Below are 27682 nucleotides of genomic sequence, written 5' to 3' on the forward strand. Positions count from 1 at the left end.
TGACTTTTTGTGCTGGGTTTTTTTGTTTGTTTTCCAGCTTTTGGCTCCTTTGACATTGTACTGGCACATAAAGTTTGTGTCAGAGCCCATTTGCTACACAACAAGCTACAAATAATTATCTGTTGTTTGACTATCTTAGGTTTATATGTCTATGTTTAGTTGTATTTTTTCATTAAGGCAGATGTTTCATGAACATGCCTTCTGGCAGTTAGTGGGAGATATATTTTCTTTTTAAGTTTCTGAAGGCAGATATTTCTTTAGCCTGAGTCTTTGTTTAGTTGACAGAGCTGATTAATTTCTGTTGGAAAAGAGTTCATAATTTTTCATTTCTGTTGGCTTCAATTTACAGAAATTCAACAAGCTGTTTGAATTCACTTTGGTTCATGCTGCAGTTTTTCTTTCTCCATCCTCTCAAAACTGTTATAAAGTAACAAACTGAGTACATGAATGGGATACTGTTGTACATTTTCTCCCTTTAACTAATTAGTACAGAGGTTTTGTGTGGGAGATAAATTTATGGATGACCTTTCTGTTTAGTTAGGTGGCCTTAAGTATGCTGGTAGTTTGTAGAGTAAACAGAAGTGATGTGTAAAGCAGTAAGTGCTGCCCTTTGTCTGCAGCCAGCTGCTCTGAGTTGCTCGCTGCGGAAGGGCCAGATGAAGTCATGACTTTGTTTCCTAATGCTCCCACTTGAAAAGCCTGGGGAGTGCAGTACTGGGCTGGTGCCCACAGTTTCATTAAATTCCCCCATCCCCCCATTTAAATTCAGGTCTCTGTTTCAAAGATGGTTGAAGGGATTTATGGGTTTTCTTGATTATTTGCTTTCATACACTAGGTAAGAATAATACAAAAGACCACCTGGCACAAAGCTGCTTACAACACAAGAAAAAGGAGCCTTTTGTTATTAGAACCATTGATTAGGCAACAAGTGCCAATTTTATGTATTTGTTGTCTTGGAAACTCACTTTTGCCTCTGCTCTGGATTTCAGTAAAATGAATTAACCTGTGACAGTATTTTCAAGCTTGAGTACTTTTATTTCTTATAATAACAGAACACCCTCTTCTGCACTTTTGCCAAGCATCTAGGTAGGCAGTGGAGAACTGTGTGCATAACTAACTTTTCATCAGTGTTTCTGAGGTTATCTTTTGATGGATTAGCCAGATTTTTTTTAAAAATCCACCATTAGGCTGCTTTTGAATTGATATAGATATAATCAACTTGTCTCTTAATTGGTATTTTATACATGCTCTGAAAACCTTCTAGGATTCTATTTGTGACGGGTTGTGTAGCATAAGCTGACCACTTCTGTGTTATTTGAGAGACATTTCCCCCTTTTTTTTAGTGAGTAATCCTTCAGAAATGCATTAAAACACATTGAAATTTTATTTAATTTTCATCTTCTAAACTTGATGTAAAATGTTGCTGTCTTCATGTTGCATGTTTTGACTTGCCGTGAAGAATTTCTATTATGGCAAGATTGTTTAACTTCACAATCTTTCTCACATAAAGGTGCAATAAAGTAGCATTAGTTGGTAATGGGTGATATTGCTATGTAATATGATCCAGATGACCACACCATCATTTTTACCGATTAAAAGGAAAGGAGTGGATATTTATTTTGTTTATTTCATTGGTTTGTCTTCCACTGCATCATAATTTGTTTGTGCTGATTATTGTCAATTTGTGCTTTACCTAACTTGGCAGGATTTGAATGGGTCATTTGGATTACTGACAACAATGAAAAGGAGCTCTTTGAACAGAAGCATTCTGCAGAATGCCCCGATTCTGTTAGTGTGGATAAATATCTGTTACAGCTTTAAAGGTGGTGGGGTACCGATGTCTTGGCTGTCTTTAGGAATACATTTGTTACAAAGCCTGGGTTATTTTCTCTAATAGTAAATGCCAGTCTTGATTAGCAAGTGGTCTGGTTCTTTCTACATAGTTACAGAACTTCTCCAAGCTGAAAATGCTGACATACATGTTGGTTTCAACCCAAACTGGTTACTAAGAGCACCATAGACATTTTAAAGGGCAGTTTAGGAGCTGTACTTGGCCGTGGCATGCTACCTGCAAAGTTGCACAGCAGGCATTCTGTAACAGGCACTTAATTGTGGCTGAGGGACTGCCATCTCAGCATCTTGGGGCTTACTCATTGTGCCTTCAGAGTCTGAGAAAGCACTGGAGGGAAAAGATTGTGGGAAGAGAAATGCTGGTTGAAATTTTTTGTTAGTGGTGGTTTTGTTTGTTTGCTTTAAAATCTGTTATGCAAACTACTAATGGCAAAAGTTTATTTATTCTGGAGGTCAAACAAACTTTAATGTTGATCATCAGCATTGACAGTGGTAAACTGGTAACCTGGCACAAGCAGATACTTATATTCAGCATCAGAGATTAAAAGAACACTTACCCAAAGCTCACTCAATTGTATAGAAAATATCCTACTTAGCTATGTATTCAGAGGAAATAATTGTGTTTGCTATCTAAACTGCAGTTCATTTTGTTTCCACTCTGCCCCAACTTAGCTTCAAAAATTAATTAGAAAAAAAGAAATTACAGGAAAAAAACTGAGTGGTCAAGCAGTTACTATTACTGAATTAAAACCTTATGATGGAGTTCAGTAATTCCTGTATTTCCTCTGAACTCTTGAATGTTTTTTCAGCCCTTTTAGGTAACATAAAGCACATGAATACCAAAGCCACTCATTTCATACAGCAAATGTGATTGAATTTCCTAAAATTTTCATAAACTCCAGATTTATACAGGCTCAAGCTATAAGTGCTGTAATAATTGCAGTGTGTAGATTAGACAGAATTCAGAGAATAGAGAAATGTGTAAACTTGGCCTTTCCATGTGCAACTTGAATGCCTTTGTTTGGAAGTTATGTACAGCCATTGTGAAATGATGTTATTTGCATGTTGAAATGTCATCAAACCTTTGCAGTGTGGGATTTATTTTTGTAATGACTGAAATTCAGGATGAAATTTCAAGGCTGAAGTTCCTTTTCATCAGGATGTTCTGGAGGAATTCCTCCAGCCATTCATCTTTGTGAAGTAAACAAGCATAATGTGTGAAGTTAAGCTGAAAGTCCTGCTGTTTGTCCTGCAGCCAGTTGTCCAATTGCTTGACACATAAGGGCTAAATGAAGCATGTCTGTCTTCCAAGCAGCTTTTTTTATTGTTTCAGGCTCTCTCACTCTTTTTGATAAGCAAATCAAAGACAGGAATCATCCAAATTATCAATATAGCTAATATGTATTTTTTTTCTTATTTAGAGGTGGTGATTGGAATTCATGAGTTGGTGTATATACAAAATGTCAGAAGGGGTCTTTTGGGCTTTCCTTTAATTCTGCAATTCACGACTTCCTGTACAGAGGCAACTCAGTCCTTGCCTTTTCCTTAACAATCAGCTATAAACAATTCAGCATAAGGAGCCCAGAAAGGGAAATCTCTTAACTGCTGAGAGCTGCTCCCCTGCAGGCAAGCTGCTGCTGGCCAGCTGTGAGTGTGAATGGCTGGGGCTTCTGGCCCTTGCTCTGACCTCGGCAGCAGCCTCTGGTGCCTGCTGGGGAAGGAGCTCTCCTGTTTTTACAAGGACAAGCACCCTTAGTGCCTGGTGAGAACTGATTTCAATTCCCCTTTCTCAGCAAGACAGTAGCTGTTAATCAGTATATTAGGCTGGTGAGAGGTAAACAAAACATTTGATTGTGGTTTCCTTGTCAGGCAGTGACATCTTCATTTGAAGATATTTTGCAAAAAGTGAGCAACCCCTGCCTCCCAAGCCTGGGTGTTGCTGACATTTGGTATAATACTGTGCATAGGTAGAACAGCACTGCCTTTGGGGTTTGAGACCTTTTCCCACATTTAGTACAGCACAGGCTGCTTTTCCCTTTCCTTTATTCTTTCCCAAATGTTTTATCATCGTTCACTTTTTAAGTTTTGTATTGCTGTGCTTTCTCCTCACACCTTAAACACCTCACCATAAGTGATAGGTGGGTTTGGGTTCCTAAGGAGCATAAGATACAGGCAAAATAGCTGGCTGGATGGAATCTTGACCCTAAAGGAGTGAAGGTAAGGCAGAAAGGTGAAGAAAAAGGAGTGGGAGAGAGGGAGTGTATGAATACACATGCAAAGAAGTGGAAGAAAGGTGACTGCAGAGTCTTTTGTTTCTGCCCATAATTCTGTCATGACATTTTTAAAACAAAATAATTCCCTAATCTTTGGGATTCTAGAAAAATAGTTTGGAAGTATGAATCTCAAAGGCTTCAGAAAGAGAAGAAGGGTGAACAGACATTGTCATTTAGCTTTAATGTGTAGGAGCTGAGAACTTTGGAACTAATCTAATGTTTTGGGAAAGGTGCTGACACATTTTTGTGAAGATTGCTGTTGGCAATATAATGTGAAAAACTTGGAAGAGCATGGCTAGTAAAAACATACTAATGTAGATAGCACTCATTAATTTAAATACCTATAGGGGCTTCATAATCTAGTACAAAATAGTTTAAAAATAGTGTAAACAGTAGATTAATGTGTTAACATTATGTTAGGTCTTTGTTTTCTAGTTTGCTTTTTGCTGAATATTTAGAAGAAAAGTTTTGAAGATAATTGGGAAAAAACCAAACCACAAGTCTTTTTAAAGTAGAACATAGTTACATTCAGGGGGACCTCAAGATTAATTTTCATTTCTTTTTACTAGTGGCTGTATGTCTTTGTGGTTTTTAAAGGTGCCTTACTATTTTCTTGCTTAAAAGACTTTTTTTTCCAAAGGAAAAAAAAAAAAAAAAGAAAAAAGAAAGCAGGCTAAGTTCCTGCTTAGGTTGTCAAGGGTCAGTTTTCATAGCTGTCTGACCTTTTTAGACTACACCAAGATAGTGTGTGTGAGATGTAGGGGGTTTTTGTGCCTGAAGTGATAAAACTATTTTGCACAGCTTGCCTTAATAAAGAGCAGATTGGTTAGTAACATTAGGAGGGACTCCTATCTAAAAAAACCCAATAAAATGCTCTCATGGAGTGCAGTTGTCTTTCCTGTCCTTTTGATTATTGCCCAATGTATTTTAAATCATGCATTGTAGCATTCTCTTCTCCTACTCCCTTGGCTGTAGCCAAAACATCATCACATTTCATCATAAAAAAATTTATGTAATAAAAAGTAATGTGGCCTCTGGGATTTTCTTTTCTGGCCTTACCTGTTGACTCAAGGTGCATGCTGCACATTCTCCAGAGGGGTAGATTACAGGCTTCATTTGTAATGTTTAGGAGGTTTTGTTTGTTTGTTTTCCCCCAGCCCAGTGAATGCTAAGGCCATTTTTACAATATGTGCACATGAGTAACTTTAGGAATGCTGCTCATTCTCTGAGGCTTCTCAGAACATTCAAGTGTTCCAAGTCTGGTCTTTGCAGAATGGAACTGATGCCTTCTGAGCTGCCAAGTACAGAGTAGCCATGTGTTCTCAGCTGTAAGGAGGCTCCAGGCAAAAAATGTTGGCCATTTGTTAGTCCCAAGCTTTTCAGAGGTTAGTTAAAAAATGAAACACAACTTTCCTGAAAGTCTAATACTTGTTGGGATCAACTAAATTAATGCAGTGCTCTGATGGGAAATGGTGAATAGATATTCCCAGTATGCCAAGACAACTTAATATCAATTTTGTTCATTTAATAGAGATTGCTGCTTTTACAAGTATGTGAAGCTGCAGAGTTGGCATATGTGCCTGTTACCTCTTTAAAAAGTAAGCATTTGCATGCCCTTTTACCAACTTGTAATAACATGTGGGGTGTTTCCAAACCTCATAGTTTCAGAGTATGTTTTGATAAACATCCAATAGGGTGGAAAAAAGCTTACAAAAACAACAACAAAAAAAGCCCAACAACCTACATCTGAACTGAGTGGATAAATGTGACTGCTGATTGCTTTTACTCATAAAAATACACTCTGGCCTTCAGAATATGCTTCTGCTTCAAACAGGTGTATTAATAAAACAAGCTATTCCACAAAAAGTTAGTATTAAAAAGAAAGGAAAATTAGGTTTTCTGCATTGCAGCCTCATCTATAAAACAGTGTTTTCACTGACTCTCTAGCTCATGTTTTAATTTTCCAAGAGTGAATGGAGAGAGAATTTAAAAATGGGAGGAGATGAGGTCTGGAGGACAGTAATAACAGCGCAACCCTTTGGTTAGTGTTGCTGGGTGGGTTTTCTTAATGTCTGTGATAAAGTGGTGTGTTTCATGGTAGGACTAATGCATGAAAACTCTGGTGCAAAAGGAAATACTTACACAATCAGAACTAGATGGTTTGGTTTTTTTAATTTCCCCAACTCCATAACTTTTGAGCTTCAATCAGAAAAGTGTTTTAAGAGGAAATCGATATTTTCATATCCATTGTGTTAAAAGAGAGATCAGAATAACAATTTTCAAATGTAAAGAAAGAGCAAATGAATCAATAATAACCCGAAGCTATCTGATCTTGTATCTGGTTGAACAAATGTTTTAGCCTTTGTAAACAAACACATCAATTTAGTTATAATATAATAGACTTCTATTTCACTGAGAACTAAAGTGTAATGATAGATTGTTGAGTCATCTGTGTTAGCAGAGTTAGGAAGCAGGCAATTACCATAGGTGCTATTCTGCTTTACACTGTTTTCTCATGATTATTGTTCAGTGAGCAAGCTTCCTTTTGTACTTTGCAATTCTTTTAATATTATATCCAAATATAGGGAAAAAGAAAAGGTTGGTAAATGTTGTCTCTTGGTGATACAAATAATAAAGCATATCCTGTAGTCCTTGCATAAGAGTTTATACCTGGTTAAAGAGAAAAAGTGAGTTGCACTCTGAGGGCTTCACTCATGACCATGTGCTTTAAAAACCTACAAGAATTATGACAATCTCTCTTTGTAACTACAAAACTATTCTGTTTGGTGCCAAAAGCTGTTTGGCTTTCTGGGCCAGTGTCAGAGTGCCTGGAGAAAGCCAGTGAGGAAGCTGAAGTGTACCTATGCTGTGCACATATGGAGAGCAGCTCTGGGATGTAGCTCAACAAGCAGTGAGAGATCCACACCATATGGAATGGTGTAGCACCCCACAGAGAACCTGGGCATCCCTAGAAGTAGAAGTACAGACAAGGGAATGGTAGAGAAAGGAATTCTTTGTTTACCTCTGCAGTAACAGGGCTCAAACTGCTCAGAAAGTCAGCAGAGTTGCCGCATCATCTTGGGTTAACTGCATCTTTCTGCTGCAGCTCACAGGTGTGCCTTTTGAAAAGGTGTGAGCATTTAGTTCTCCTGGTGGTATGCAGAGGTCTCTAGCCCCTCTGTCATCATAGCACATTGTAACTCTGAGATTCTCTGCAGAGCCAGGAAGCATATACTTTCCCACCTACAGGTTCCTTTTGGGTATACCTTGGGACTAAAGTCTTGGTAAAGTGACAAGATCAAGAGAATGAAAAAGAAAAAAAATCAAGGTTTGCTGTAGTTTTCTCTAAATAAAAAAAAAGTCCAGCATAGAGCTTTGACTGCTGGGATAGTTGGTACTTTGTGGTGCTTCAAAGTGGATTTTCTTTTCTTTCTCATGCTTTTTTTTTCCCCTGGCCTTCCAGAATGTGAATTAGACTTTTACATTGCTGAAGGTAGGTTAAACAGAAATATTATCTCAACATAATGCAAATGCTGATTAAATACCTACTGTAAAATTTCATGAAGGTGTTCAGAGTTAAATGTTTCCATTTACTTTTTAAAGAGAGTGATTTTTGAAATTTCACCTATCATGTAAGTCAGTTGCATTAGATTTTGGAGTCTCTGATGGAGCGGAAAATGTAAAAGCTGTGAAACTTTTTAGATAATTTGATGGTGTTTTCTTTGTGAATTCCAGCAGATTAGGTATCCCATATTCTAAGAGACTTTAATGATCAAATTCAACAGGTTTTTTAAAACTGCTCTTTTCGAGGCCAGCCTTTGAATTCTGCATTCAGGTCAGACCTCAAAGTCTGACCCTTAGGCTAACACACATGGTAAAGAAGTCTATTCTTTGTAACTAAGAGGCAGACTTCCAGTGACAGATACTTTTTAGTCCAGTGTCACTCAAACAGCCAGACTGAATTACTTGACAACAGTAAGGGAGTTGAACATAAGGAAAACAATTTATACTGAGCCTGATAAGTGGAGAGCCAAGGTCAGTGTCATTCTACAATCTAGATTGCATTGAGGAATTGGTTAGAGACATTTTGTGGTGTTAATTGATTTATGGCTACTCTGGGGTGAAAGTCTGCTTTAATACCAAAGCTGATGCCATAAGAATGTAACTTTTTGTTTTTAAATGGACAGATTTATGCCAATGAGGAGGCATTCAAGTCCCAATACAGGATGTGGTCCAACTTCTCTCTCAACAGCCACGCTTGCTGGGTCCCCTACTTGGAGTTATGCCCAAGTGAACAAGCCACAGACACACTATTTGCTGTGTTGAATTCAAGTAGTGCTCAAAAATATATAATCATCCTTTTCTCCCAGTCAAAGTTGTCTCCCTCCACTATTACAAAAGATAGAGGAGAATTGACACACATTTGCCTCCTGCATGCTTCTTGGCCTTTTGATGTAGTGTCTATTTCAGGCTGTGATTCCACTGGGTCTTTGCCAGGGCATCCTTGGAGATGATGCTGAGGCTAGCTGGTCCATCTCCTGATACTTCCCCTCTCTCCTCTGCTGTGGTCATGCAACAAGTAGGGAACGGATGTTGCTGAAAGCTGACAAGTTAATGCTTGGGAGGAGGGGAAGGGAACTGCTGGAATGTGGTCCCAGGCTGGAGATGGGGAGGGCAGAACTTGAGCTTTCAGCACTGGCCCACGCAGATTTAATAAAAGCAGCTGAATTTGAAGAAGAACATTGTTCAAATAGCCAAGGTGACCAATGGACCTCAGCAAAGTTATTGGCTTTGCTAATTGTATTTATTGCAAGATTTGGCAGAGTTCATTGGAAGAAGGTAGTATTATTTTTGACTGTTGAGAGTATCTCTTTGTAAATAAATGTCAGCTGAGCTGGATTCCTCACATCTTTTTTGAGTTCTGCTTTTTCTAGTGGTTGCATGGGAACCAGTGTACCACTGTATTAATGTAACTAATACTCTGTGTAGACACAAAACACCATGACACAGGAGTACAACAACCACCACCATGAAGAAGCCAATAGCACCCCATACTTGCCAACAGGTATCAAAAAGAGTTTAGCAGAAGATATTTTGGGTGTTAGGAAATAATTAGAATACCCTGAATTAACATAAGGAACTACTATTAAAAAAAGCATTGATTTCAGAAAAACTTGTTCAGCTCAGAATAAAATGTATCTGTTGTTTTGTAGTTACTGAACCTTTTTGCTTTAAACAGTATAGGAATGAATACACTTCCCCTGAATTTCCATGAAAAGTAGAATCATGTTGTCATTTGAATGAGTTAACCAAGGCTTATGTAGAATGAAAAAGATACTTGTGCTGAAGCAATAGAAGTGTGCAACCCTACTGTATGTAATAGGAGAATGCACATGCTGTGTTACATGTACCTGTTGCTAGCTGCATCTGCAGATGTACTGTGGTAGGACTTGGAACTTGGATAGGGTTAAATTCTCAGAGGTGATATAGGGGGTGTGGTTTTTTTAAGGGTACCTTAGTGACTTTTCAAGTTTAACTTGAGAAATATGAAAGAATTATTTGAGGACTAAAGGAAAATACGAACTTGAATGCTGACCAAGATAATACAAAAATAAAGGGGGCTTTCCCTTCTGAAAAGTTGATGTTTATATGTGCCAAAGTGCAAGACCTCTGAACTTTAGGAAACCTTAAAGTTCTACTTGACATGGGCTGAATTAACAGTAATGTTCGATTTGTGAAACCAAATAAAATGTTTTTGTTGCGACCATTTATTGAAAATTAATTTTTCTGGTACTGTATGGCAACCTGTTGGTTGGGTTCTCAATGAAGGAAGCAAATAATTTTATGGGGGCCTTTCAGTGTATTGTATAAAAATGTCAGTTTCTTCAAGGTTTTGCCTTATAGGGCTAAATATCAAACTACTTTTTTTCTTACTGTTCTTGAAGACAGCAATTAACATTGTTTACAATCACAGAGCTTGTGAAATGCAAAGTGAACTGTAGTATTTTTAGATGCAGAAGTTTTGGTTGAATTTGTTTCCTGTTCGCTGCAATTAAGGACTAGTTAGCTGTGCTAACTAACATTCTCTGCAGGCCACATCACAGCTTGCTGTGTTTCTGTAATTCTGGCTACCAAGCTCAAAACACAGAGGTAGAGCCAGCAAAAGTCCTGTTGATTCAAGCTTGATTTTATCCATCTTTCAAGGGAGTATTTACTACTTATTGCCTGCACAGTAAAGGAGGATGAACCTTGTTAGTTCGTGACCATGAAGAGTTAATTGCTAGAGTTTTTGAAGACTGTAGGCTAATTCTTAAAAAATTCTTTTTCTTACTAATTTAATACTCCTGAGGTTGACTAACTGAGTACTAAGTAATAGATCTGTTTTTGCTGATGAAACCTGTGCCTATTTTACTTTTTGATTTCTAGGAATCCTAAAATCTTATTAGCTAATTTTGCACAGTATGAAAATTTGATGGTGTGTTCAAGAGTTGTACTTAATACTAAAGAGTCATTTCAGTACTTTTTTTTTTATAGTGAAGATGAGCTGTCAATATCTGTGTCAAATTCTGCTTTCTGAACAAGCAAAAGGAGTCTTTAATAGGTCTGTCAGCACTCAGCCCCACTGAGACAAAACACAGCCTTACAAATACATAAGTGCTGACTCAACAAATTCATTGTATCTGAAGCAACTCTGTGTTGGACTTTTCCAAGCACATTTGAAAGAAATTAATAGTTTTTCCAGTTCTGGTTGTTACAGATGTGATGGAAAGCCAGCCTTTGCTATGTAGAAATAGTCACTTGGAGAAATACCTCCTTGCACATGCAGTCATTTAAATAAATAGGGCTGGTTAGTCTGAAAAGTAAAAATTGACAGTAAAAAGAGTACAGGTTTTAAAACCAAAATGCTTAAGGATGGTGTATATAGATACAGTAAATGAGGATTTATTTTGACAACCTTACTGTGAATGTGTTTGAACTCTGTCTCTGCTCATGAATCACAGGACTGGAGGAGAATTAGGCCAGAGTTTACATGAGTTTGGTTGCTTTACATTAAGTTTATATAAGTTTGTTCCTAAGGATACATTACCAGCAACAACTAGAAAGTAGTTTTTGGAGAAGATTCTACCATTTAATCTGTTAAATATGAATTTAGCTTGAAGTGGATTAAGATGTGCAAGTGTTCCAGTGGTTTTTAATCCCAGCTATAAATTGCATTTGCAGTGCTTTGCAGTTACCCATGTAAAATTGTCAGTGTTGAGAGCTGCTGATCACTACTTAGGCATTTTCTCTGTCATCCCCAGGAAAGATGTCTCGAGACCGGGCTCTCAGGAAGCAGCAGCAGCTCAACAATTTGGTAGCAGCAGTGACAAAGCTTGCAAAACCTGGAGATTTGATTGTGGATTTTTGCAGTGGAGGGGTAATGTATATTTTTGTTTATGTGGTGCATTTTCTTTTAGCTTTCATCTTTGCAGTGCTAGGTGGTTGCTGCCACAAAGAAAAGCAGATGTGCAGATGCTGAAATTTTAGCTGCTTTCAAAGGTTCTCCCATTGGTATGGGGATGCTCATCACATAATGAGTGAATAACAGGGAACACTGAAAAGTGACTCAGATTTTGTTGTTTGTTTTTGTTTTCACAGGGCCATGTTGGAATTGTTCTTGCTTATATGATGCCATCATGTCAGGTAAATCCTCAATAAAAAGATTTCTGGTAATCATCTTAAAAAGATGTGCATGTAGAGCGAACACATAGAAGTCACAGTTGTCTCCATAGAGGACTTATGTCTCAAACATGCAAATTTTTAGCATAATCCCCAGATGTGTGTGATCCTTTCCAGAGAAGACAAAAGTTGTAGGAAAATATAAAATATTTTCAAGCCAATTAATATTGGCAAGTATTAAATGCCTTCGATTGTTCCCGGGTTTCCATCTAATCATTTTGTATACCTCAGACTCTGCCACAAGTGATTCAGAGGTTTTCTCAACAAACTACAAAGTTTTCTGCCTGGTAATGTTGCACTTTGATTTCTCAGTATTATTTTGCTTTACTGTCTCCTATGTGTGAAATTTAGGTGGTACTCATAGAAAATAAGGAGTTGTCTCTGATCCGTGCTAAAGACAGAAGTGATGAATTAGGTTTAAACAACATTTGGTTCATTCAAGCAAATCTGGACTATTTTAATGGGACTTTTAACATTGGGGTAAGTGATTATAACTTTTCCACTTCAAAACTTCAGTGTCTGATTAATTAGTTGTTCTTAAAACAACTGATACACATGAGAGAATAAAATTCTGTATGTCCTTACAGACTGTGAAAGTAAATGAGATTAATGTTCTGTCTAGAATTTTGCAGCCCTAGTGAAGAATAAGGCATAAATAGTATTTTGTAGCTCTCTAAATATTCATGTCACCCAATTTTTTATGCTGTTAATAGAAACGAACCTGTGTGGCAAGGTGCAAGCTTTCCATGCAAGACTGACTGTTCTTTAAATCATCCATCTAAAAGCCTGTTTTGGCTATAGCAGAGGATGGGTTATGCTGAAGGTTTATGATACGTGAAACAGTGCTGTTTAACTGTTTGGTTGGTTTATTTAAGGAAGGAAAAGAAATTCAGTGCAGAGAAAGAGGAGAGAATAAATGGTTTTAGCTGAGTCCTTCCAAGTGTAAATTTCCAATTCTCTAGCTTTATTTTCTGTGCTACATTGTCATATAAATCTCAGTGGGTGAACTAGAGAGCCATTTCAAAATACCAGGATCTCATGAATAATACACTGAATTGTGTGTGTGAAATGCTTAATAGTTGTTTTATGAAGTGAGTCTCCAATTTTGTGGTCATTGGAATTCCTGTCTTGATTTCTGGGGGCCCATTTTAAAGGTTAATACAATACCCTGTGGAGTTTTTATTTAATAAAAAAGGTATTATATTCTCTCTTTCAAGTTTTGTGACATGGGAGATATTGAAGTATATGTCAGAAGAGTTTGCTTGGAAATTCTTCTTTTCCAGCCCTTCATTTCCAAATATCTGCATTAGTCTTCACATTTTATTTTGTTTCAGACAGTGAGCTCAATATATAAAGTATACTGAGAAAGCTTTCTCTTTAATTTTGTTTGGGATTTTTTCTTAACTAAATGGGTTTTCAGAATGCCAAAGAAGAAATCATTTGGTGTAACAGGTCACACAGGCTCAGCAAAGCTACTGGTTTATCTGCTGCTATTTTAAGGTCTCTTTTTCTGCAAGCAAACCGGAGAGCTAGCTTTGTTTTCTACTTGGATAGATGAGGAAGTAACTGTAATTGCATTCCATGATAATCTGATAGCTGTGATATTAAGATTCTATTTCTGATATTAATTTAGTTTTATTTTTGTTGTTAAATTCATATGAGCAGAAAATTTCATTGTGCAATTATTTTCTTGTTAATTTTTTAGTGTTCTGCCTGAGACAAGAATATTTGTTTCCATCTGTATGCAATTACAGTTCAGTTGATGATTAATGGTCTCCTCAGCTGAGCTTACAGCAAGCAGACTGGAAACAAAAAAGACTTTGTTTTAATCTATATCTGAGAGCAAAGTTTTTATCTTCCAGTTGCTCTACCTTGAAAAACAGCTTTGAACCCTGAAATCTGAGCTGTGCAGTCTTAAACCTCTTCTCTAAACGTACAGTGAACCAAAAGCAAAGCAAACAATGTACTTCTATAAATCCACACTGCTGCACAAAATCAAAAATGTGCCTCAAAAACGTCCTTAGTTTAAGTATGCACCAGGCTTACAGTTTGAGGTGCTGAGCACCTGGGAGGAGGCAGAGAAGGTAATGCCCCCTTTCAGTGGTGCATTTGGCATCCCAGGTAGAGATAGGAGAGAGCTGCCTGTGTTTCCTTGCAGTATACTGAGTGCTGCAGTCATTTGCTTTTCTATAGGAGAGCAGAAAGAATTTGGGTGGAACCTGTGTGTTGCCCAAACACGTCAGTGCTCGCAGGTAGTTGTGATCAAATGTTATTTTAGTTTTAGCTGAAGGGCCCCTCACTAAGGAAAATAAATAAAAGAATAAGGAGAGGGGAAAAAAATAAATTAAAGGATATTTGATTGTGTTTGATGCCTCCCCCAGCTCCAGTGTTTGTTTCCTATACGTTTTACTCAGTACTTGAAAATTAAATTATCTAAATTTAGATAATATTAGCATAAGTTTAGCATAATAGCATAATTTTTTCCTTTAGATATGACCTTCAGGTATATCTGTTTCTTCTCATGCTGCTTAGTTGAAATCCAGTTTTGACATAGTTCTTTGTATTTTTGAGTCCTTTTTGCTTGACAAAAACTTTTTACAAATCACCACAGAGTTTTTCTGTTACTGTGTATTCCACAACTACTATTTTTCTGGAGATTGGTGTTTAGTTTTTCTGATATCACAATGAAGTGCACCTGCCTTTTGAATGCTTTTGGTGAGTGACCCTTCTTCAGTGTTGATTCTTTGTTAATGAAATAAACCCTAAATTTTCCTCAACATAGATATGAAGGAGAGGAATGAGAATTAAGGACCAGGCCTTTAGTGTAACAGCTTTAGTTGCAAAAACTTCCTCATGCATTAACTAAGTCAACCAAAAAGATGCTGGCTTGTATTTAGAATGTTCCAGTGATGAATTTTCCTGTTTCCTTGGTTGTTTTTCCTGCTGTAGGTGGCCCTGCACGCCTGCGGGGTGGCCACAGACATGGTGATTGAGCACTGCCTCAGGGCACGGGCAGCCTTTGTCATCTCCCCCTGCTGCTATGGCTTCATTCAAAATACTGTCAAGTTCAAATATCCGCGAAGGTAAACTTAAGCTTGCAAGATAAGCCCTAAAACATCAACTTAAGTGAGGGAATAAAATCCTACAAGAGTATAGAATTATTCATTTGAGAGTCATTGAGAGTGACCAGGCTAAGCTAATTCACACTTCCAATGAAACAGTTTCCTCCTGTTTGCCAACCCATCCTCATAGGCAGATTGGCAATTCCTGGATTTTTTTTTTTTTTTGATTTATCTATTCATGGTTCAGAAGACTTTATACAATCAACATAGTAGATACAGTACCTTATATGCAGACTTCTACCTTAAAATCACAAAGTTAATAGAAAACTCATGAAAATTACTCTAAGAAGGGGAATTGACATTTTAATGGTGGAGGAAGATGTAAGCAGTCAGTTTAAAGAAATGGGTCTGCTTAATACCACAGTTTACTGCTTGTAGAACTCCTTTGATTTATTCCCAAGTAGATAAGTTCTCCTGTGTTTCAGTTCATATTTTTAATACTTTTTCAATGGATTGTGTACATATTTTGTCTTCAAATCTGCCTTGTGGGAGATACTAATATATCTTATGCTTAGGAATTTTAATGCCTTTGATATAAATAAAATGTAAAGGATAAGCTTAAAGTGGCAGAAGATAAGAGGTTAAACAGCCTTCTGAGTCAGAACTAGGTGTGGGGAAAGGGCTGTGTTTTGGTTGGCTTTTTTTTTTTTTGTTCATAAAACTGAGCTTTGCATTTTGGATGTCCAAGATGAATTAGATTTAATTCTACCAGGAATTACATCAATGACTTAAGTATATATTTGCTAAAATAAGAAACTGAAACATGCAGTCTTAAAAGGTATCAACAAATCTAAAGAGATAATATGCAGTCATGTGAAATATTTTTCATACTTTTCTATAATATTAAAGTGTTCTGGCACAGAAGTGCATAGAAAGCAATTCTTTATAACTTGTCAGTTTGATAACCTTTGCATTTAACTGTTCTTTCTTAGTCAATTTGATACTTCCATCTCTTTGTGTGTCCCTTTTGTTTTCTCTTGTGACACAATAAAACAAATAAGTCTTCTAATGAAGAGGCAATAAAATTCCAAGCCTTCTAAAATTAGCAGGCATGTAATTTTTCTCAGTAGATTTGCTTTAAAGTTGGCTGGTTAATGCTTAACTTTTCACCAGCTACATTTTTAGACCACAAAAACTGGAAATGATCATTTTGAAAACTTTTGTTGCTGTGGATATTGCAAGAATATTTGTGTTTGCTGAAATTTTCAATCTAACCTCAGAAGTCTATGAAAAACTATCAGCCTGGTCTTTAGCTACATTTTAGGGTTTGCTTTTTCTTTTTTCCCTTATGTTATATGATCATAAAACATGATAGCCTGGCCATATCCCCATAGTGGCTGTGTTCTCTACTCAATTCCATTGTAAAGACCCTTTAGCTTTGTGATACAAACAAAATATATGTGGGTATTATTAAATATATGTAAAATGTTTGTGTGACAGTGAGAAAACCACAGTAAGTATGTGTTATCATTTATAATGATTTAAAGAGAGAATTTTTATTAATACTAGGAAAAAACACCACTAAATACACTCTTCTAGTGAACTGGAACTGTAATGGGTTTTGGTATTTTTTAAAGCCCTTCTGTATGATAAAGATATTGCTGGGTTTTTTAAAATATGTTCAAGTATATAATGATTGCTTCTGTTTTCCACCTTTGCTGTTTTCAGATGTGAAATTAAATTGATCTATTTTTTTTTCAGTCATCAGTTCAAAGAAATATTGTCCTACAAGGTATGTAAAAGGACAGAGTGAAGATGTTTATGTGCAGTTTCCTGCATTTCACTGGGTCTTCTTATCAAATGAAATATGGGTGGTTATGTTCTAATTGCAAAGAGGGGCATGTGTTATGTGAAATGTTCATTATTAGTGCAGGTGCCATTGTGTTTTGTCTCCACCATACATCTTAAAGGCTTTTTTCTTCAACAAAATTAAGTAGTTTCTCCACAAAAAAACCACCATTTTTTGTCATAATGTATAAGTGAGCCATTCCTAAGGTACTTCAATGTGTATCAGTTAAAAATTACAGGATACCAATTTGTTTAGATGTTAAATACAACTATTGTAATAAACATTAGATTCCTCCCTCTAATTTATGTCTAAAACATTGGACATTATAAGTGGGAAGAGCTTAAACAGATCAGCAAGAATTTAATAGAGTATTTATATTTTATACAGCTTTTAAAATGTTATTCAAAATTATTTTTAAAATATTAAAGTGTGTTTTGACCCTGAGCAGCTGGGCTCTGTGAAGATAATCTGAGAGAAACACATGAGAAATTATCACTGAAGAAGCATACAGATCTGACAGAGTGAAGGGTAGCAGGAGAGTGGAAAAGGACAAGGGCAGAGAGATGGGCAACAGAAAACTGGTACTGATCTGTTAAGTTTTGTTTTGTGAGTTTAAACTAGTTAGTGATGAGCAACCCAAAATTTGAAGGTTAGAGGCACTTAATGTGGCATGGAAAAAACATGTGTCCTTCTGAGAGAAGCAAGGTTATGTAAGTTTACAGCTCAAATCCTAGACAGGACTCTTGGCTTTTACAATATGGGAGTGATTTTTGGAGGTGCAGAATAATTCTTTGTAACAGAAATATGGAAATAAAGGAGGGTATTTGTAATATCCAAATGCTTTTGGAAACAGTGGGCAGTGCAAAGATAATGTATGTGGCAGGAAACTAGAGATTATCCTTTTTAATCCCTAAATTAGAGGGAGTTTTAAAAATTGAGAAAATCTCCAGCCATCTTATAAGGGAACTTCAGTTATCAGGTAATAAATGCCCAAAGGTTGAGATGCCAAAAGCCACATGATGGATTTGGAGCCGCCCTTATTTTCTCCCATGATTAATGTTCCTTTCAGCATCTCTGTGACATAATCTCAAGGAACTCAGGTTTCAGTTCAGAAAAAAAATATTTACTAGCATTATTAAACCTGCTGATAGTAGAGAGAGAGATGTGTCAGTTATAAAGTCAAGGATGCCTAGATTAGGATAGTGTGTATAATCTCATTGCAACTCAGTGAATTTCTTCTTAATCTGTTAAACCATGGAGATTTAAATTACAGGGTTTAATACTGTAGAAGCTCCAGAATTATATCAATTGTGTTGCAGAAGGGCACAGGAGTCAAAGATAAGGTTAAAAAATATTGGTGCTCTTAGTATCATGAGAGTCTATACAATTGGTCTAGGCTGGTTGGTGCCTGAAATAATCCTAGTTATAAATAACTTCTGTCATGCAGCTAGCTGTATGTGTTTTTATATTTCATATTAATAAATTCTTACAGGTTATTGGCTAGCAGCCAAAGTTGCCATGTGTTAGCCAGACATTGTCTGTGTCGCCCACTCCAGTTCCTATTTAAAATTAATTTCTCTTATCTTTCATTTTAGTGAGATCTAAAAAGACATCCAGAAGTCTTGCATTTCCAAAACTTTTTTGATGAGAACATTATGCTGTAATTCATTTGTTTATAGTTGCAAGGAATGAGGTTATGCTAGCTGTAGATTTCTATTATGATACATTTTGAGACTCTATCAAGACACAAGGAGAATTGGAAAGTAGAACTGTATAAATTTGCAAATACAGCTTTGGAAGTTTATTAGAAATGGAACAGGTGGGTGTTCTCGTAAACAAGTTAACTGTTTATGCACACTCTGGGAAGGTTCTAATCATTACTTTAGAAATGCTTTTTTTATTTCAGCCAGCAAGGAATATGACAATTTAATCATTGTGTCAGGGGGAAACCATGTAGTCATAACAGCCTCTGGTTTATCTTTTTGGATCACTCTATAAGGAGCCAAGGATTGGAGTCAGTGCAGATGTTCAGGTTAAGTGACAAGACTTACCTTGGCTCTGGTCGGGTCCAAAGAGCTGGGAACTTGCTGTTGCAGAAAGCCAAGTTCTGTCAGGTGCCTGAAGACTGGTGAGGAGTTGTGTGCTAACATGGGTCTTTCTCTCCTCTAAATCCCTCTTTTTCTCCCCAAGCTGCCTGTCACTTACTGCTTTTCTCCAACAGTGCCCACATTGTCCATGGCACCCCTTCTTCTCCGTTCTTCAGTGGTCACATCTGGGTGTACCATTTTCACCTCTTTTGTACTACAGGAGTAGCCACATTTGAACTGAACTGACTGGGTGTAACATGTTTAAGGCCCTAAACATGTTATAACATGTTCTTATTTTGCTTCCAGATTTTTTATGAAGCTGTGAGCTGAAAACCTTCATGTACTAGGGAACAAATATCCTAGCAAATATCAAGGTGATATAAATGTAGCCATGATATTTTCTGGAAAATCCTTTCCTTAGGATTTTTTCTCCTGAGAAGCTGAGAGGCCTCAGGAGCAAAATGTAAACAATGATTATCTACTGCTGTGGAATGCAACAGGTGGATCTGTCACTGGTCTCATGTGGTTGTTTCTAATTGATGGCCAGTCACAGTCCAGCTGTCCAGACTGTCTCGGTCAGTCACAAGCTTTTGTTATCATTCCATTCTTCTCCTTTGCTTGCAAGCCTTCTGATGAAATCCTTTCTTCTATTCTTTTAGTATAGTTTTAATATAATATATATAATAAAATAATAAATCAAACATTCTGAACATGGAGTCAACTTTCTCTCCTCCCTCCTGGGAGCCCTGCGAGCACCACCACCAATAAATATATTTAAATGAGTAATATTTGTGTATCAAGTGATGATAATATTTTATGTTATAATACATGGGAAAATTTTGTTGTGGTCAGGTGTCTGTTTATGAATTGGGTGGAGTATACTGGGGGAATTGCCATCTTGATTTAAGTTGAAGGTTTTTTGTGGAGTGAAGGCTTGGATGTTTATGGTCCTCTAAAAAAGGCTGGAGTAAGTATCCTTACTTGAAAGTACTGGAAGAACCTGAAGTATCCATAGGTAAAGTTGCTCTCTCCACCTGTTATGAAGACCAAATCTTTAAAATCGTAATTTTAAATCAGGCAAGAATAAAAAAGAAAATCTTTTTGGTGCAAGACTCACGTCCTTGTTTCAGAACTATTGCTCTGGAAGCTTTACTTAGGAGAGCACTTTGTGTTGTTGCCCCTTTCTGTTTTCTCCCCATAACATTGCAGGAGACTTGGAAATGTTGTGTGATTTTAAGATGCTTCTGATTTACTCTTCCCTGTACTAAGAATTGCAGCTGTCCCACAAAGCACAGCTGTCATCGGAGTAGTAATTCCACTGCCACACCTGCAAGGCTCTTGCTCTCACCACCTGGCTAACCTGCCTTCCTTGGCTTGGCTGGTCTTTGAGGGGCCATTGTGCTGGCACTGAAGGCAAGTGAGGATGGGGCTTTGCTGCTGCCCCCTCCCCTGCACCATCCCCCTGGCTGAGTGGGCAGGGAGAAATTCTTCTGTAGTAGTGTCTGCAGAAAATGTTAATGGAACAGGGGGAGTTTAAAAGTAAATTGTGCTCCTTTTGTTGGAGGAAACTTTCCTATTCACAGCAAGGTATTTTTTGCCTTCAGGATCTGATTGGATTTGGTGGGGCAGAGGAAATTTGACCCACCAGCCTATCCTGGGATTCAAAATCACTGCTTGGGAAAAATGTTCAAATCAACTGTTAAAGAATTTTGCCTCGGCTGCTTATTGATGCAGGGAGGCTGCCCTGTTATGACTGTGCTAAAAGATGGCTGTGTTGCTCATCAGTTATTGAAGGCAAAATTAGTTTGCAGGATGTCTTTGAAGGTTGCTATCTTATATACATTGCATCCCATTCAACTGCTGCAAAGCATTAGGAAGTTTAGCAAGAAATAAATATTCATGAGGAGAAATGAGGCAGTAATTACAAACACTTGTCCTACACAAGTATTTGCAGTATAAAAATTGGGATTTCCACACAGGTGAATTTTTTTAGAAGTACTGTCTTCAATGTGGTATCATTTCTGATACTTTTAAGCATTTAATCAGATTTTTCTTGATGAATTTTTTTTAATCTTTTTTATAGGAGCACATGATCCTTTGCAGATTTGCAGATCAGACAGCTGTTCAGCTTCCACCCGAACGCAGGCTAATTGGTATGAATTTCTGCAGCTGTTGTGTAAACCATGCCAGTAATGGTTTTACCTTGATTTATTAAAGTAAGATATAGGACATTTATGAATGGGGCATTAAGTAGATGTCTTCAGATAACAGTTGAAAAATTTAGGTCTCGTCACATTTCACATCTTGCTGTTCTCTTCTTGCTATAGAAATGTCTTTCTTCTTCCAAAATCATCAATATTCAAGTGACAGTTTGCATTTTACAAATGGAGGTGTTGTTTTGATGGAAGTTGTAAACTGGCTTCCAGGTCAGAAAAGACAGAAGGGGCTAGGAACTCTTAAGTCATCTTAGAGATAAGTCTGTTTTTTTGGCTTAGAAGAAACATTTGCAAAGTATATTAAAGCAGTACTTGCTAATAATCATAATGTTTTAAGAAGCTTAATTTGATCAACTGAAAGTATTTCTTACACTCACTGCACAAAAAGAAAATAATAGATATAATAGTAAATTTGTCAGTTTCTTTTGTCATTATCACAATATTTAAAAAACAAATTTCAAGAAGGTCAGTATTCATTACTAGTGTTGGACCCCACACTGTGGGCTGAAAATGGAAATACGATCAAAAAAATTTTTTTTGAAGGATTGTAACTTTTATCTGTTCTCAGTGTCTGAAACTGCAGGGTTTTTTTCCACAAACGTAACTTAAGTGTTTTGCCCTGACAGTGTGTACTATTGCAATTGTAATATTGGAGTCAGTGGCCATTTTGTTCAACCAGCCACAGAAGGTGGTTTTCTATGAAACCACAAATGTGGGATAGGGCTACAAAAGGTGATTTGCAAAGTTCTGTCTGGTTGGTGATATAAACTAGTGATTTCTCTCTGCAACATACAAATCCCTACAGGACTGAGTTGGAAAGGTCTTTTTCAGGCCCTCCCTTATTATTGTGTCATTAAATTGTCTCAAACCCAATTACTACCCCTCTCAAATCTCAAGCCACCAGCAGAATTGAGGCCAAATGTCATAATAGTGAATTCAGAGCAGTGAAATTCTTTTGTAACTGAGGAATCCAGCTGAGAAGGAGAAGATAGTTCTTTCTGTGGGCTCACTGTGGACAGACAGAGTAGGTTGGACTGAGCCCTGCATTCAACTGTGATGTGCACCAACTGCTCTGAAATACAAGGATACTGCAGGGTGTGTTGGTGCCCAAAACTTCTAAAGGCAGCTGACCAGGGTGCATAACAGGGCTGATGATGATACTGGCACAAAAGCTTGTTATATGTTCAGGGAAGAGAGCTAAGCTCTTTCAGAGGGTAGTTTGGAATGCCAGACTCCTATTCCAAAGGCAAACAGGATGTGCTCCTGTCTCTTCATCTTAGATCCCAAATACATTTAACTATACAATTCTGTCAGGAACAAGGGAAGAGGCAGGAACATTGTGTTTGAGATTGAAGCAGGATTGTGCCCTGTTGACTTGAGACTGTAACTAGTAGTGATAAAACATTTCAAAGTAGCATTAATTTTTTCTTTCAATAGAGTTTCAAGCTGCTGAAAATACAATCTGACGAGTCAATTCTGTTTTTCAGAACATAATAATCAATTATAATGAGTAAATAAGTAAAGACAAATGGTCCCATCATCTTGTCATGGCTGTATCATAATAAAAAACTTTGAAGCAGAAAAAACCTTTTATCCTTCCTGTTTTTTTTTTTTTCTGCAGGTAAATCTGAAGTAAGCTTATTTTGCATTACCAATTTAGTATGTTTGTTTATAAGTAGTTACAGTAATATGTCTCAGATCAATTACACTGGATCACTTTTTGGTATTTTAGTCTATTGTTCAATAACCAGAGATTTTCAGATTTTAGGTGAAAGTACAGGAGGGAAACAGCTGTAGTTAAAAAGGGACTAGAAGTCTGGCAATTCAGAAGGCTAAGGGGTAAACTAGGCATTTTTATTCTTCCCATTTACATTAAAGCATGTTTTTTTCTGTAAGTTTTGAGAATACTTTTAAATAGATGTGCCTTTCTTCATATATAAAGAGTTAATAATCTCTTCAAGGTCTTTGCTAAATGAGGGTTACAAGTTACAGATGTGATTTGGAACATAAACCAGATTAAAATGTTTTTTAAAGTAGATTTGGAACTTATTTTTTAGATGGCTTACTGATGTGTTTTCCTAACATTATGTGCACGTTTCTGATAATGTTTCTACATTTTGAGTTTCTGTGTTTTCCCTTGCTCTCATTTTAGGAAAGCAGTGTATGGGACTTGTGGATCTGGATCGGGCATGGGCTGCAGAGGAACATAACTACTCTGTCCAAGTTATTTCTATGGAGCCAGAGAGTTGCTCTCCAAAAAACAATATGTTTGTGGGCATCCCTACTTAGAGTGTGCAACTTGCATTCGATTTGAAGCTGAACATAAATCTTCAGTGCATAATGACATCCAGCAGATAGAGGCAGCGCTGGGAAGCAGACATCCCGCATCTTGAACGCATTGCCTTCGGAAAGGGAAGCAGCCCCCAAAGTCCTAAAAAGCAAACTGCATGCAGAGCATCACAAATCAACTTGTAATGTGTCATTAAGCAACTTTTGGTTCTCATACTGAGAAGTTTCTGGATCTAATGACTGTGCATGGAATTATATCCATCTGTAAAATTTAGAAAAAAACTGGCTTTGTTGAAGGAAAGGTGATTTCCTTTTCAGTAAAGCTGTGTCTTGGTTGCTTGGAAGTTGCATTCGTGGTCAAAACAGCATTTGTGTTCATAAGCACAGCAGTTATCAGCCAGCAGTGCTGATCACCAGAGGAACAGAGAAGACCAAATTTATTGTGTTATTGAAGATGGCTGTGCAACAGGTGGTGGCCTGACTTTGCTAAAGAATTCCATACTACTGTAGGAAGGTTATTTTTAATAAAAGTTCATCAGAATACTTTGGGCTCAAACTGCTTATTAAAAATTCTACCTTGCCAATAATTGTTTTTTTTTAAAGATTTCAGAATTACCTTTGAATATTATGCAAGGATTCTGTAACCAGGCATTTGACATTTGGTTTAAAGAAACCAAACTACTCATTATCCATTGACCAGAAAGTGGGAGCCAGACATGAATGGATCCTTCACTGTTGCATAGGTAATAGAAGTGTGTTGATTCCTATTCATAAGAAACTTGCTGTCCAGAAGAAATATTTAAGAACAGTTCATGTGTGTACATACACCATCTTTATTGATTTTATATTCAGTTTAAAATTTGACAAAAGTTGCAGTGTGGAACCATTTGAAAAGATAATGACAGTTATGCTGCTCTAAAATGAAAATAAGTTTTCTCCTGTGCTCCATTTTCCCCCTAATTTTTAATCACCTGTTGACACAAACACAATGGAAGGTAGCTCCTAATGAGATTTTTACTGCATTTTTAGGGGTTTTACACATCTCTGAATTGTGCCATGTTTCAATTTAAATAATCTGAAATTTGAAAACTGTGAACATAGCTTCCAGATATGGCTAACTGAATTACAAACAATAGGGATTGGAGCAAAAAAAGGATTGAAAAATATTTTATTATTCATGAAATGTAGATATTGAAAATATCTAAATACTTGGGGTTTTTTTAAATGTGAACACATGGAATGCTAGCCTCTTATTTAAAAAGCACAAAAGTGAGCAAGAGTGAATTCCTACTTTTAGCTTGAGTTCTGCCATAGATAATGATGAAATACTTTTTCTGCAACTGTTTGTGGTTACAGGAGTAACTGGAGTTTTGAAGAATGTATGGCAAATACAAAAGACATGGCAATACCAGTCATCTCCAGAGTTTTCTGTAATACTTGCCCAGTGGGAATTCTGTTTCTAAATTAATGATATGTCAATCTGGACATTAGTCATGTTAAATTGCTTTTCTGGAGTGAGCAAATGTCTCTTTATGACCTTCTTGTGCTGAAGGAAGAATTTGTCAAGGTGAGGCAGCTGGAAACTGATGCTGTTTACAGTAAGGGTTTTCACACTTCTCTGCTCCAGGCAGTGTGTAGCAATATCAATGTTTTAATTATGGTGGTGTTGAACATTTGGCATGGTTTGATACTAGGCAGTAAAACAGAGCTTTCAGTAGAGCAGAATTCTCTGCTTTTACATGCTTCGCGTCTTTTGCAATATCTGTATCAATAGTCTGTAATAGTTTTTGGATCTACCTGAAAAGAAGGAATACATTTGGGGTCTACAACAGGGAACATGCGTGAACTAAATAGAAGATAAAAATGGGTTTTTTAACAGGCAAAACCAGGATTTCTTAAAAAGAGAGATGGAAAAAGAACCTTATTTGGACAAATAACTAAGTATTTATTAGGTGCTTCAGATGGTCTAGAAAAACAGGCAAAGTCAAACAAAAATCCAAATACCAATCTCTGTTTCCCTTTTTTTTCCCCATTTTATTAAAGTACCTGTTTTCATGTTAATGACAGTTTCCCACAGGTGTTGCTTTACTTGCGACTTAAGTAAATTATTTTGTATTTGCAACCCCACAAAGAAATAGGCTTCACAGGAAGAAAAGATTTATGGAAGCAAGGGAGAAAACCTGCAGAAGTAGTGCTGTGTTTATATGCATGATGACATCCCATTTTTTCTTGGATGAGCCAAACTATACAAAGTGAGTTTATGACAAATTTTTTTTCCTTCCCAAAATCAGGAATATTTTAATGTCATCTCACAATATCCATCATCTCGATGGCTTACAGGATTAGTGAGGCTGCATTCCATTTGTGATACTGGTGTGAGCTTGTTGCTGTTGGCATCAATGGGCTCTGGTTTCTTCTCAGGAGAACAGAATTATTCTCATGTCCAAGGATGGAGTTGTGTTACTATGAATAGTAAAGCCTGAACTATGCTTCAGATGAACTGATGCTTATTGAAAACTAAGAGAAGCAGATGAAAAAAAGCATAAAGATCTGCAGCAAGAGATAATACCTAATTAAATTGCTTAACTTAAGTGGCATGTACTTTTCTCTAGAAAGATGAACTCAATTATATTAATTTCTAGGTATGTTACTTTGCCCTATATTTCTGTATACATAAATGGTATGGAATTAATAGAGCCTAAAATTGCCTAAACGAGGTGAGTAGACAGTGTGGTCCTGGTGAATGAATATCTGTTGTTCTGGCACCTAGTTATGCAAGGATGTCTATTTAGATATGCATCTTGATGTCCAAGGGGCATATCTAAATACTATTTGTGTTTTTCATTTGTCTGGCCCATTGGGACCAGCTATAGGGTGAACAAAATGCTGTCCTAGCATAGTCATGATTTTCCATTAGCTTGACAGTTTTCTTTTATGTTTCCCTTGTAGCCTGTAATGCTGGAAAAAGTAACCTTATAACAGGAAACAGATGACCAAGCCATGTTATAAGTTAGTCATCTGTGTGGAGATGTATCCTTACTTTTGTTTTTTCATTTTATTCTTTATTGTCTTATTTATCTGCCTCTTCAGCCGTATTTCAAGAGATCTTATTATTGCCATATTTAGGCAGGGGTAGTAATAAACAAGGGACATTCCTAGTAGGTTCATTGTGCCCCCTAATTTTTATGGGGCTCGATCTAAACAAAAAAAGGTAAAATGTTACTATTATTCTGATAAAGCCATCTTTTGAATTTTGCTGTTAACAGAAACTACATGAGTGGTTAAAATTACTCAAAGACAAACATACATAAAATGATTTACTTATAGGGTGGCTGTTAATTTTAGACTGATGTTTTCTGTTTCTCATTTTTACTAGACGTTAAGTTACTTGGTGGAGGCAATGGCACTAAGCAGAAATGTCTTTCTAAATAGTTGTGTTCCTAGGTGACAAGTAATGCCAGGTATTCTCATTGAAAAGAGCATTTAAAGAAATCTTTTATTGTCAAGTTTAAGTAACCTGCAATGAAATAGCACCCAGCTGATTTTACAGTAGGTTTAAACAGATGTTAGTATGGCTCAACACCATAAGCTGAGACAATTTTCTTTTAAAATTTTGGTATAGGGTTAGTAATTACCCCTTTCAATGTGTATATGTGTGTATATATATATATATATATATATATATAATTTTTAGAAAGTATTGATCTAGTAAAGCACTGATTAGCAAAAAGTAACTGAAGAGGTGAAGCATTGGTTTCAGTCTTGGTGCATAGTTGTCAGCAGAAGGAAAAGCACATTTTCCTTTAAGCATAGTCAAGTACTACTTTCAGTGCTTTTGCATTGGACCATTTGTCTGTCATAACAAATTCCTTGTGTACAATCCCAGTCTAAGTTCCTGTGGTTTTAATTCCATTTATTATAGAAAATTGAAACCTAGGTATCATGCATTTACCTGCCTATATGACTGGTGTTAGTTACATGCCCCTAATAAAATGAAGAAAACCTCTGAACTTTCCATGCTTGGACCTGCACTTAAACTACATGGTTATCAAGGTTTCAGTTCAGTAGTTCAGTAGCTTGTGCTTATCAAGTTTCAGCTTACTACAACTATCATTAAAAGAAATTCAATTTTCTATGTCAATAATATATTAAGATTCTATACAAAGAGTAAGACTGAAAGCAGCTTAATTTTCTTTGGTTGTAGCTTTTATTTAATTAGAAATTACATGAGTAAAGAAGGACCTTTCTCTGCAGTCTTCTCATAGTGAATTTAAGAAAATACTTGAATTGTCAAAATACAGGAAGGTGCTGAGGATAGTTTTTAAGAATTTGCTGA

At 36.7% G+C, this 27682-nt stretch overlaps 1 protein-coding gene across 5 annotated transcripts in view; it reads left to right on the plus strand.

Annotated features, from left to right (window-relative positions):
• The window catches only part of GSTCD (glutathione S-transferase C-terminal domain containing), a 45921-nt gene extending 22032 nt beyond the window's left edge, over positions 1-23889 (plus strand). For 4 of the 5 annotated variants that reach the window (XM_030238762.2, XM_030238764.2, XM_050973531.1 and 1 more), the window contains 7 exons: positions 11426-11541; positions 11763-11807; positions 12195-12323; positions 14793-14926; positions 16667-16697; positions 20925-20994; positions 23210-23889. In XM_030238762.2, coding sequence (XP_030094622.1) covers positions 11426-11541; positions 11763-11807; positions 12195-12323; positions 14793-14926; positions 16667-16697; positions 20925-20994; positions 23210-23346 — 662 coding nt within the window. In that variant the 3' untranslated portion in view covers positions 23347-23889. The remainder of the gene's footprint in view (positions 1-11425; positions 11542-11762; positions 11808-12194; positions 12324-14792; positions 14927-16666; positions 16698-20924; positions 20995-23209) is intronic. The other variant, XM_030238765.2, reaches the window with a different exon arrangement.
• The last annotated feature ends 3793 nt before the right edge of the window (positions 23890-27682 follow it).

Source organism: Serinus canaria, chromosome 4 (assembly GCF_022539315.1).
Source record: "Serinus canaria isolate serCan28SL12 chromosome 4, serCan2020, whole genome shotgun sequence".
Classification (NCBI taxonomy): Eukaryota; Metazoa; Chordata; class Aves; order Passeriformes; family Fringillidae; genus Serinus; species Serinus canaria.